The 13,002-nt window shown below is 39.1% G+C and overlaps 1 protein-coding gene across 1 annotated transcript in view; it reads left to right on the top strand.

Annotated features, from left to right (window-relative positions):
* Positions 1-4: 4 nt before the first annotated feature.
* The window catches only part of SYCP1 (synaptonemal complex protein 1), a 50,423-nt gene continuing 37,425 nt past the window's right edge, over positions 5-13,002 (top strand). The window contains exons 1-7 of the mRNA XM_036452843.2: positions 5-148; positions 7,798-7,908; positions 8,841-8,925; positions 9,107-9,150; positions 9,328-9,384; positions 10,489-10,653; positions 11,941-12,008. Coding sequence (XP_036308736.1) covers positions 7,801-7,908; positions 8,841-8,925; positions 9,107-9,150; positions 9,328-9,384; positions 10,489-10,653; positions 11,941-12,008 — 527 coding nt within the window. The 5' untranslated portion in view covers positions 5-148; positions 7,798-7,800. The remainder of the gene's footprint in view (positions 149-7,797; positions 7,909-8,840; positions 8,926-9,106; positions 9,151-9,327; positions 9,385-10,488; positions 10,654-11,940; positions 12,009-13,002) is intronic.

Here is a 13,002-nt window from a genome sequence, read left to right as displayed (position 1 = left end):
CCCGGCCGCCTGCGCCTGCGCAGTGCCCGCCGGGCCGCCGCTGTCACCGGCCCGCGGCCCCGCCCGGCGCGCAGGAGCCGCCCTTGCACGCCCTTGGCTTCCCGTTCCCGCGGCCGGTGGGCGAGTGTGGATTTGCGGGGCAGGTGGAGTTTCTTTACCGTTTTGTTTTGTTTTGTTTTGTTTTAGGGGATGTTTTCTACAGGCGGGGACAGTGAGACCAGGAAGGCTTTGGGACGGAAGCAGCAGCAGGAAAGCCCGGGCTGGCAGGCCGGGTCTAGAGATGCCGGAGGAAAGACGGGCGGGGGCGGGCTGCTCTGGCTCCGAGAAGCCGGAGGAAAGGGGGCCTCGGGGTCCGGCTCAGGGGCGAGCCCAGCGGAGCTGCTGCTGCCCACTGCTCCCCTGGTGGTCCGTCTCTGGGCACCAGAGAGGGATGCTCGCCTGAGAGGGCGGAAAAGCAGGGCCCTCTGCCCTATACTGGTTTTGGTTGACCTGCGTTATTATTTTTTTTTAATTTAGATTTTAAAAATTGTGATAAAATACACCACCTTAACCATTTTTAAATGTACAGTTCAGTAGTCTGACGTACATTTATAGTGTTATGCAAGCATCACCACCACCCATCTCCAGAACGCTTCTTGCAAAATTAAAACTGTACACATGAAACATTAGCTCCCTAGTCTGCCCTCCTTCCAGCCCCTGGCAACCACTAGTCTACTTTCTGTCTCAGAATTTGACTACTTTAGGTGCCTCATATCAGTGGAGTCATACAAATTGTATTTGTCATTTTGTGACCGGCTTATTTCCCTTGGCATAATGTTCTCCAGTTCATCCATGCACATCACAGTTTCCTTTTTTTTAAGGCTGAAAATATTTCATATCACATACACACACACACATACACACACACACACACATACACACACACACACACACAGGAATATTGTAATGAATACAATATCATAGATTGAATCACCCTATGAGCCTTTTTCTGCTCCATACCTATAGATCAACCCCTTTAGCCAGCAAAGTGCATGAACTAGAAAAAAAAACTCCAAGAACATGATCAATTGATGATCAGCCTCTACCATCATTTATTTTTAATTTTTATTGATTTCAGAGAAGAAGTGAGAGAAGAGAGATGGAAGCATCAATAATGAGAGAGTATCATTGATCAGCTGCCTCCTGCACGCCCCCTGTAACCCTGGGCATGTGCCCTTGATCAAAATCAACCTGGGACCTTTCTGTCTGCAGGCTGATGCTCTATCCACTGAGCCAAACCGGCTAGGCCGCAGTGGTCGGCAAACTATGGTTCGTGAGCCAGATGCGGCTCTTTGGTCACTTGAGTGTGGGTCTTCCACAAAATACCACGGCTTGGGCGAGTCTATGTTGAAAAGTGTCATTGGAAGAAGTTTAAGTTTAAAAAATGTGGCTCTCAAAAGGCATTTCAGTCATCGTCCTGTTGATATTTAGCTCTGTTGACTAGTGAGTTTGCAGACCACTGGGTTAGGGCAAGGGTGGAGCATTTTTATTTTATTTTTTAAAGTATATTTTATTGATTTTTTCTTTTACAGAGAGGAAGGGAGAAGGATAGAGAATTAGAACATCGATGAGAGGGAAACATCAATCAGCTGCCTCCTGCACATCCCCTACTTGGATGTGCCTGTAACCAAGGAACATGCCCTTGACCAGAATTGAACCTGGGACCCTTCAGACCACAGGCCGACACTCTATCCACTGAGCCAAACAAGTCAGGGCAAGAGTTAGAATTTAATTTTAAATCTATAATAATTTTGTTTTTTAAAACTAGCTGAAAAAGTTTGCTTGTGCAATTTTTAGTATACCTTAAACTAAGAAATATATTGTGCATTTTCCCATGCCCCTTTTCACTTAACTAAAAAATAAGTAGGATAGAAAATAATGCCCCTAAAGGTGGCTTGATTAAATAGGAATATGATTTTTATCAGTTGTAGACCTACATACATGCAACTGCAAACTCTGCTTTTCACATCTCTGGATAAAAAATCTTGTTAAAATAACAAGAATTAAGATAACTATGTCAAGAAAAGTGCTTGCTGTAGGTCTTCAGGATTCTTTCCTAATAAATTGAAAACAATAACAAAACTACTACAATACTCCTATAATTAGCTGCAGCAGTTTTTAAAGAGCTATTACTGTGCCCTAACCAGTTTGGCTCGGTGGATAGAGCATTGGCTTGCGGCCTGAAGGGTCCCAGGTTCAATTCCAGTCAAGGGCATGTATGTTGGTTGCGGGCACATCCCCAGTAGGGGGTGTGCAGGAGGCAGCTGATTGATGACTCTCTCTCATCTATGTTTCTAACTCCCTATCCCTTTCCCTTCCTCTCTGTAAAAAAAAAAAAAAAGAAATAAAGAAAAATATCTATATCTATATCTATATCTATCTATCTATCTATCTATCTATATATATATATATATATATATATATTTTAAAGAGCTGTTGCTTTGCCCAGATCCTATTCTTTGTTTAAATTTTGTTTGACAAGTATTTTATAAATGATTAGAGGAGGTGGTTTCTGTTTAATTAAGTTGATAATGGTTAATTATTAAAATGGAGTAAACAGTTCAAAACTGGATTAAGAATGAAAAGCAAATGGTCCAGCCATACTAAATGTGATTTCCTTTTACTGTTAAAAACTTCAAAATTTTAAAACACTTGAGAAAAAGCACACAACCCTCTATCTTGTAACTTTATTTCTTACAGTTTTGTTTAGAATGAAAAGCCATGTCTAGTGTTTTTTTTTCAAATTCAGTGAAATAGCTCCAAAACACAAAATGGAATAGACATTCTTTCTGGTTGCTTAATGTGAACTCTAACTGTAGAATTCATAGTTCTTCAGATATTCTAAATACTAGACCATTTACTAGTAACTAGACCTCAATACTAGCTATATGATGTGCAAATATTTTCTCCTCTTCTGTAGATTTTCTTTTCTTTTTTTAAAAAAATATATCTTATTGATTTTTATACAGAGAGAAAGGGAGAGAGATAGAGTTAGAAACATCGATGAGAGTCATCGATCAGCTGCCTCTTGCACACCCCCTACTGGGGATGTGCCCGCAACCAAGGTACATGCCCTTGACCGGAATTGAACCCGGGACCCTTCAGTCCCCAAGCAGACGCTCTATCCATTGAGCCAAACCTCTATCCATTGAGCCAAACCGGTCCCGGCTGTAGATTTTCTTTTCATCTTCTTGGTGATGTTCTCTCATGCACAAAAGTTTTGATGATGCCCAACTTTTCTGGATAATTATTTTAATCCTCTCCTGTTAGATATATTCTATTACAAGGTTGTTCCTTTCAATAATCTCACTAAAAATTAAACTAAATAGCTCCATCACATTAAGACAACTCTATTATTTTAATATGGTTATATCATCTAAACACATTTTTAAATTTTTTATTTTATGATTTTGGAGAGAGAGAGATAAAGAGAAAGAAACATTCATTCTTTGTTCCACCCATTCATGCAATCACTGGTTGATTCTTATATGTGCCCTAACCAGGGATTGAACCTGCAACTTTGGCACATAGGAAAGACTTCTAACCAACTGAGCTACCTAGCCAGGGCCACATTTTTAAAATGATGCTGAATAGAATATCATGATTACATGAAGTCCTTTGGAAGAGTGTAACTCACAAACTATAGTATAATCTTACCTAATAATAGGCAAACATGTAAGTTTATGGTTTCATTCCTAGAATTGCCTTACAGGGATACAGGGATGAAACTATAAACCTGGTATTCAACAGTCTTTGTTTATGTGACGTTTAAAAAATTAAGTTATAATGAAGTTATAACTTTTCTAGCTTTGCTGTGAAGGGGAACAGAGAAGTGGGGTGGTATCTAGATTGGGTTGTTAGGTTGTAGATTTTCCTGTTTTATTTTATTGTCTTAACATGAAGTTGTAGGCTATGTAAGATAATGGCAATGATCTCAGAGAAGAGAGAGATTAATGATCGGGGCCTATCTTGGGTGGGGCTGGCTGGGGCTAGGGGCTGTGGGCGGTTGGGTTGTGGGGGCTGATCGGGGCCCTGATCAGGCTGGTTGGCCACCGCAGCACATGTCTGGTCGTTCCATCATTCTGGTCGCTTGGCGTGTGTGTGTGTGTGTGTGTGTGTGTGTGTGTGTATGTATATATATATATTACATGCTAACTCACTGAATTTTCATTGGGTTTAACTCTGCTACCTACTAACTAAGAGAACTTGAACAAGGAGTAGTCTCTATTAGTTTGGCAGTTTTTCTTGGCCAAAAAATGAGAGGGTTGGACTATATGACTTATACACATCTCACATTGTACCAGTTTATGTTTTGTTTGTTATTAATACTTCTGTTTGGTTTTAACATTTTTTTTTTGTAGCGAATGAAAAGTTAAATTGTTATAGCACCTGTATTAGCGGAATTTGAACTGAGGTATTTTTATTCCTGTGTATATTAGTAGTTTGTAGAAGCCCAATATTTTGTAACCAAAGTGGGAAAATGTCAAATTCAATCAAGAAAACAAAATATTTATTAAGTAAAAAATAAGGAACTCTGGGAGAATGTGACCTAAAGATCTCAAAGGCTTCTATCCTCATGATCTGGCTATTATTTGATTTATGTAAGCTTGTAACTGCCCTTGTTTTGATCCTGAGAGGACTGGGTTGGAAGTTGTCTCAGAGATAGAGCTGAATCATTGCTCTGCAGAGTGTCTGGAGCCTAAGGGTATGCAAAGTGCCCATCTGCTCCCTAATAAACAAGGAAAAGGTCAGTTAGCTCCATCTGGAAAGCTGAAGCCATTGCTGAATCTGTCTGTATATATTCTGCGAGGAAAAGGACTGTCCCGTCATTTCATGCAACTATGAGTATGCTCTTTTAAAAAATAAGAACATTTTATTTTATGCCATCTAAATTAAACTATTTTAATTTTTTTGCAAAGTTGATGTTTCTCTCTCTTCCACTCTCCTGCTCTCTGAAATCAATAAAAATATATTAAAAAATAAATTTCATGTAAAAGTGTGAAATTTATGGTGGCACTATTCTTTTGAAAGACTGGATGCAGCCAAAACCGGTTTGGCTCAGCAGTAGAGCGTCGGTCTGCGGACTGAAGGGTCCCGGGTTCGATTCCGGTCAGGGGCATGTACATTGGTTGCGGGCAAAACCCCGGTGGGGGGTGTGCAAGAGGCAGCTGGTTGATGTTTCTCTCTCATCGACTTTTCTAGCTCTTTGTCTCTCTCCCTTCCTCTCTGTAAAAAATCAATAAAAAAATATATTAAAAAAAAAAGACTGGATGCAAATAACGTGAATTAAGTTAATTTAACACTAGAAGTAGCATTTTGGTTTTCAATAAAGAAACCATAGTTGAATTTTTCATTGTTGTAAAACTTGGAATATTTTATTTATACCCTCAACTTAAAAATATCTTACTCAATGTATCAATTATCAGCCTGTACCTTATGCATATTCTTGGTATCATTTCTTGGAGGGAATATTTCATCCTTTTTAGGGTACCTAGACTCAATTTTCATTATACATCCTTTCTTGAACATCCTTTCCAGCTCAAACATTTTGTAATTTTAGCCGAAAATAGTGTGTTTAATAAATTTATACAAATTTAAGCAAAGTGGGTTATTTAAAAATATTACTGAAATCCTTTGGAAAGGCATCACTTACATACATGGAGAAAGTTAGAAAAACTCATTGCTCACGCCTGGTACTTAACACAATGTTATTTATCGTATCCAGTCTCCCAAGCCTAAAACCAGGCGGTCATCACCCTTAGACTTTTCTCTCGTTGCTCATGATTAAAAAAACCATCACATCCTACCCACATCAGTTCCTTTTATATTTGATACCTCTTCTTCATCTCCACTACCACTGTCTTAGCTCACACCTCAGGCTGCTAAAACTCTTATCTACAACTCCAGTCTCATAAGCCTAAAACCGTGGTTGGCAAACTGCAGCTCGCGAGCCACATGCGGCTCTTTGGCCCCTTGAGGGTGGCTCTTCCACAAAATACCATGGCCTGGACGAGTCTGTGTTGAAGAAGTGGCGCTAGAAGAAGTTTAAGTTTAAAAAATTTGGCTCTCCAAAGAAATTTCCATCGTCGTACTGTTGCTATTTGGCTCTGTGGACTGATGAGTTTGCCGACCACTGGCCTAAACCATTTTCCTTCTACATCTTTTCCTCTGACCTTGATTATGCCTCCCTTTCTGCTCAAAACTTCCAGATTCCCGTTCAGGAAGGCTCATTTCCAAGTCTCTGCGAGGCCTTCCCAGCTGCTAAGTCTCCAGCCTCATTTCTTGCCATTTTCCCACTTCGTCCTCACACCCTACACCCTTCTGGGACTCACTGACCCTTGTTCGCCTCTCTCCCAACACCAGTGCCTTCGCCAACCCTCCTCCTGCCACGAATACTCTTATTTTACGTGAGTCCGTGCTCCCATGCCACGTGTTCGTTTCCCCGGCTCAGCTGGGCTATGAAATTACAGCCACAGGGAAGATGCTGGTTCATGGCCACACAGTTCGCCTCCTGCACAAATACCCTCTCACTCCTCCATCAGCACTGCTCTTCCCGCCGGTCCCTATTGTAGCCAACGCCGTGTCCACCCTTTTTCTTCTCCCCGGAAGCAGCAAAGGACGGACCCCACCAGCCACCGTGAGCGCAGCTTTCCTCGAGGCCTAACCAACCCCTCAAACATGGCCGCCTGCACTGCACACGGGGACACGTGGCTGTTCACTGCTGGTCTGTGTGTCAGGTTCCTGCCTAAGACCGAGCTCCCGAGGACAGAGTGGGTCTGTCGCGCTCAGCTCCCAGCACCCCAGTGCCAGGGAGTTCAAAGCACGTGGCCTGTACAGAACATGCTAGAAGGAACGGTTACCCGGCTCCAGGGGAAGTCTCGCGAGATGTCAGCGTGCGTGCGTGCTCACGTGCTCACGCGCGTGGCGGTTGGTGGCGGTTATTTAGCCGTTAAGCCGCCCCCGCCTCGTCACTTGGCTCCGCGCTGCCGGCCGAGCAGGTGGCGGGCGCGCTCCCGCCTTTTCTGGGTTCGGAGGCGGCGGCCTTCTCGCAGGTTCTCTCCGCCGCCAGCCTCGGGGGCGGGGGCGGGGGGCTCTGTGGATGTAATTTAGCACCGACCTCCCCTGGGGATGTAATTTAGCACCATTTCCCCTGCGGAGGCCTGACCGGGGCCCGGGGCCCGGAGACACGTTTGACCCTGCGCCACCCGCCGCGGGCGGCCTTCGGGGCGGCGGGCCGGTTCCCTCCGCGCGGCGCGGCGCGGCGCGGCGGGGGCACGGGGCAGGGGACCCCGGAACGCGTTCGGGTTCGAGTTTCTCGCTAATTCTTTTCGGCCTCGGTGGCGGAGGAGGAGGGAAGAGGGGACAGGGAACCAACAGGGGTGCGTCTGCTCCGAGCCCCGCAGGGACAGGCGGCAGGTCCCGTCCATTCCTTCCGATGGTCCCTGAGGATATCGGCATCACCTTTCATTTATGTTTGATTTATCTGTATGGTTGGAAGTATGACAGATGTGCCCCACCCGCCCCTCTCTGTTTCCCGTTGACCCCTCCACCCCTCCCGGGCCTTCACACCGGTGTCTGTGCCAACGGGCCACGCGTGCGAGCCCCCGGTTAATCTCTCCTTTTATTTTAAATTTATTTATTATTCATTTATTTATTTATTTTTTCACCTTTTAGACTATCAGCGAAGCAGAGTGAGACATTCACCCCTTCCCCCCCACTCCTGCTTCGGGGCAGCAGGTCCTCCCGAGCGCGAGGGAGAAAATGGACAAGCAGAAGCCGATCACCTTGTTCGTGCCGCCGAGACTGAGCAGCGGCCAGGTGTCTGCCGTGAGGCCGCAGACCGTGGCGGGAGAGACCACCTTCTTCAAGGTGAATGTGCATCTGAATCTGGAATTAGACTGTTCTTGAGGCAAATGAGGCCAGGTGTAGTTTCTTAGTGGTGATATTTTTTTTTAAATAGGCCTTTCTTTTCAATAAACGTAGTCTGTTTTACCCAAGATTTTGTTTTTTAATATATTTTTATTGATTTCAAAGAGGAAGGGAGAGGAAGAGAGAGAGCAACATCACGTTGAACTTCATATTGGAGATGGAATGAAACAATATTTAAAATTTTATATGTCTCTTTAGCCAAGAATGTAACTTTAAAATATTATATAATATTATTCTATTTATATAATATTATATAATTATGATGAAATTGAAAGATCACAATAAAATTGAAGAAAACTAATATCCTGTGCTACTAATTAAAATTCTTTTTAAAATAAATTTTTATTGTTCATATCTAATTAAAATTCTTAATGTTATTCTTGAATACTTAACAAAGCATGTATTGCATAATAGATAATTTAGGTTCACCTAATAACTGAGAATACATAATTAAATTTTTTGCTTCATTTACATGATAAAAGCATTTGATATTTTTAACTATATATATTAAAGGTTTTATAATTATAGTCACTTCTTTCTTTTAAAAAAAATATATTTTATTGTTTTTTTACAGAGAGGAAGAGAGAGGGATAGAGAGTTAGAAACATCGATGAGAGAGAAACATCGATCAGCTGCCTCTTGCACACCCCTCCACTGGTACCGCAACCAAGGTACATGCCCTTGACTGGAATCGAACCCAGGACCCTGGAGTCCGCAAGCCGACACTCTATCCACTGAGCCAAACCGATCTCGGCTATAGGCCCTTCTTTAAGCAGATGTATTATAGATGTAACTACATATTTACTGCTTTATACTGCTTGTTATCTGAATTGTATGGGACAGTTTATTTAACAACTTCTTTGTGTTTCTAGAATTTCAACAAAGACACTGGAGATGACACTTGTTTTCCATTTGAGATGACTAATCGCTCCAAACAAGGGAAGAACATTGATTCAGGTAGGAGACTGGGAAAGCAACATATCACCTCACATAGAAGCGTTTTTAAAATCTACATTGCTAGATATTGAAAATATAACAGTATTATGTTAAATAGTCTTGACATTAAGGTTAGATATAATACTTAAAGTAAAAAATAAGATGCTCACATACTTAATATCTGTTGTATTTTATCTTGCAGATGCTGTTTTACAAAAAGTTAACTTTTTCCCCATGCTTGAACAGGTCAGTTAAGTATAGTGCCTATGGATACATATAATCTGTTTAGGCATTAAATTGCTTGCTTGAAAAAAAAAAAAATTTTTTAGTTGTTGGATTACTACTCTTCAGTATTTAATTGCTATTGTATAAAAACTCTCATCAGAAATATTTTCTTACAGGAAACATTTATTCATTTTTTAGGTTGATAATTTTGACAGTTGTCATTACCAGGAAGGATTAAAGGACTCTGATTTTGAGGTTGGAAGATTTCCCATTCATATGAAATTTCTTGCAATTAGAGTATCATTTGTTATTATATATTTTTCTTTTGAGGCTTCAAAAGAAAGATTGGTTAATGTTTGAAAGTATATTCTTTGATTTCCCTCCCTTCTTTTTTTTCTTCATTTAAAATTGCCGAAACTCTAGACTTCTGTATTTTCTTGGGTTATAATGGCATCTGCTTTTTAGGGGCAATTTAAATTTAAACCATAGAAATTAAGAATAGAAGAGGGAAAATGGATGCAATATGTGAAAGGGCTGGGAATCAAACCCAGTATTTTATAATTTTTTTTATTAATAGGTATGATTGTGTGGCTGGTTAACTGTCTAAGGAATTTGTAGAACTTACTATCCTTTTGATTTTAGTTGTAAAAATGTTCTTACTAATGGCACATACATGTCTTTAAAATGAGAAATTCCATGACCTAATAAAATAATGAAGTACTATATGTTTGTTGCTGGATTATAGTATCACAGAATTTTAAAATATAGAACTTATTTTATATATTTTGATAATAAGGAGCAGAAATCAGTGTGGCTTAAAACAAAACAAAACTCTGGCTTTTACCTTGTAATGTAGAAATCAATAATGCAGGAAATCCAAGTAAAATCTCAGGGTAAATGAAAGATCTTATGTTCACTATTATTTTTCTTATAATTGTATTTTAAGCTTCATGTTCTTTATTTAACCCTCAATTTATATTTTCAAAATGTTTCAAGACCATTGTTAGAGTTTATAGATTTCATGTACAGTGATTTATTTTAGCTTTTCACCAGCTAGATTTTCCCCTTAACTAAAATATTTCTAACTTCTGGCTTAGGTTCATTTTGAAGTTACTTGCTTTTATTCAGCAAGGTATAACTTAGTCAAATGACCAGTAACTTTGTGAAGTAAAGTAACTAGAGACTGCCTTAAGAGTACAAAAAAGTTAATATAGCTTTCACTATGCTATTAGGGCATATATTTTGAGGAGAGATTTGGTCTCAAATAATAAGATGCTATTACTCATGGATATTTTCAATAGGTTTGGTTATACTAACATTTTGAAGAATTAACAATCTTTGAAAACCTATTTTTAACAGAATTCAGAGCCAATGAGCAGACTATATTCAAAATTGTATAAGGAGGCTGAAAAGATTAAGAAGTGGAAAGTGAATATAGACTTTGAACTGAAGCAGAAAGAAAATAAGTTGCAAGAAAATAGAAAGATAATTGAAGCACAGCGGAAAGCCATTCAAGAGCTACAGGTATGGCTCAGCGGATAGAGCGTTGGCCTGTGGACCAAAGGGTCCCAGGTTCAATTCCGCTCAAGGGCACATTCTTGGGTTGCAGGCTGGATCCCCAGTAGAGGACATGCAGGAGGCAGCTGATCAATGAGATTCTTACTCATCAGTGATGTTTCTGTCTCTCCCTCTCCCTTCTCTGAAATCAATAAAAACATATATTTAAAGAAAAGAACTACAGGTGTATGTGATTTGGAATTTAAAATGTAGTATAATAAATCTTATAATACAGTTTAAAATAGAATATTGAAAGACAAATATCACATGATCTCACTTATTCGTGGAATCTAATGAACAAAATAAATTGACCAACAAAGATCCGAAGCAGGGAGGCATGGAACAGACTAAAATACCTCAATGTGGGCTTGGGGAACAAGAAGAGAGAAAGGAAAGAACTTACAAATGTATATGCGTAGCTCATGGACTCAGGCCGTAGGGTGGTGAAGAACTGGGTGTGAGGGTGGGAAGGGACTGGGAGAAGGAGAGAATGGTGGGGGAAAAGAGATACTTGTAATACTATCAACAATAAAAAACATATTAAAACTATTGTTTCAGGGTAAGTTGCATTTATCTTGTTTCTGTAATGTAGATTTTAAGGACTCTTTTTGAAGTTTCATTAATATTAATTGCATTTCAACTTTAAGATGGATACAGAGGATGAGTTGCACAAGATAATGCAAATGATTAGAGAAATGATTGATTTAATGATTCTGATTGAGTTTTATTCCTATTGATGATGTTTTACTTAATATAAATGTCTTTTATTACATTGTACTATAACATTTATAGATAAAACTTTAAATCTGAAACTGTTTAGCTTCAATTTTCATCGCATAGTGATAGAAAAATGTTGAGAAACTGCAACATTGGGCTAGGACGAAGATAAAACATTTCAAAATGTTTAGGTAAGATAACTTGATTTTAGATTGATGAAAGTGAGGCCCATTGTCTTATGGGAAATCCATAAGCTGTGACAAAAAAATACTTTTTGGTGTTCAAAGAAAACAATTTTTATGGACCATCATAGCATGTTAGCAAAGAAATACTATTTGCTTTGTTTACATAGCAAAAGTATTTGATATTTTAAACACTATATATATATGTGTGTGTGTGTGTGTATGTTAAAAGATTTACAATTATAGTCACTTTAAGCAGATGTATACTACATGTGTAATTGCATATTACACTGATTGTTATGCTTATTTATTTTGATAAGCAATATTTGATGAACTATTCTGTTTTGTAAATTAGTTTGAAAATGAAAAAGTAAGTTTGAAATTAGAAGAAGGAATTCAAGAAAATAAAGAGTTAATAAAAGAGTAAGTAATAATTTAATGAATTTGTTCTTTGCAAATTTATTATTAAAATAATTTACAAAAATTTATTGAGCACTTTCTGTTATAAGCTCCACATCATTTCCAAATACTTGGCCCTATGTATCTTTTCCATCTGGCTTATATAGTTATATAGTTGTATAATAAACTGGTAATCTGGTAAGTTGTTTCTCTGAGTTCTGGGGGCCATTCTAGGAAATTAATTGAACCTAAATAAAAGGGTTTGGGAACCCCTGATGTGTCTAGCCAGTAGGTCAAGGATATAGGTAACAACCTGGGCTTGTGACTGGTGTCTGAAGTCATGTTTATTGAAGAGGCTGTCCTTTTCCCATTGTGTATTCTTGACTCTTTTGTCATAAATGAATTGACTATATTCTTGAGTTTATTACTGGCTTCTCTATTTTGTTCCATTAATATATATATCTGTTTTTATGCCAATACCATACTGCTTTTATTACTATAGCTTTGTAATAGAGTTTGAAATCAGGAAGTGTGATGCCTCCAACTTTGTTCCTCTTTATCAAGATTACTTTGGCTATTCAGGGTCTTTGTGGTTCTATACAAACTTTATGATTGTTCTATTTCTGTGAAAAATGCCATTGGAGTTTTCATAGGGATTGCACTGAATCTCTAGATTGTTTTGGCTAGTAGGGACATTTATATTATTTCCCCTAAACCATGAGTGCAGAATATCTGCATTTATTTGTGTCTTCTTCAGTTTCTTTAATGTCTTAGAGTTTCCAGTGCATAGTTCTTTTACCTCCTGGCTTATGTTTATTCCTAGATATCTTATTCTTGTTGATGTATTTATAAATGGGATTATTTTCTTAATGTATAGAAATGCAACTGATTTTTGTATGTTAATTTTGTATCTTGCAATTTTACTGAGTTTATTTATTCTATTTGTTGTTTTGGTGGAATCTTTAGGTTTTTCTTTTTACCTATATAATAAAAGCCTAAGCCATTGTTATGGTAGAAC

Source organism: Pipistrellus kuhlii, unplaced genomic scaffold (genome assembly GCF_014108245.1).
Source record: "Pipistrellus kuhlii isolate mPipKuh1 unplaced genomic scaffold, mPipKuh1.p scaffold_m20_p_24, whole genome shotgun sequence".
NCBI lineage: Eukaryota > Metazoa > Chordata > Mammalia > Chiroptera > Vespertilionidae > Pipistrellus > Pipistrellus kuhlii.
The sequence above is the reverse complement of the archived record's forward strand: the minus strand, read 5'-3'. Positions and strand labels throughout refer to the sequence as shown.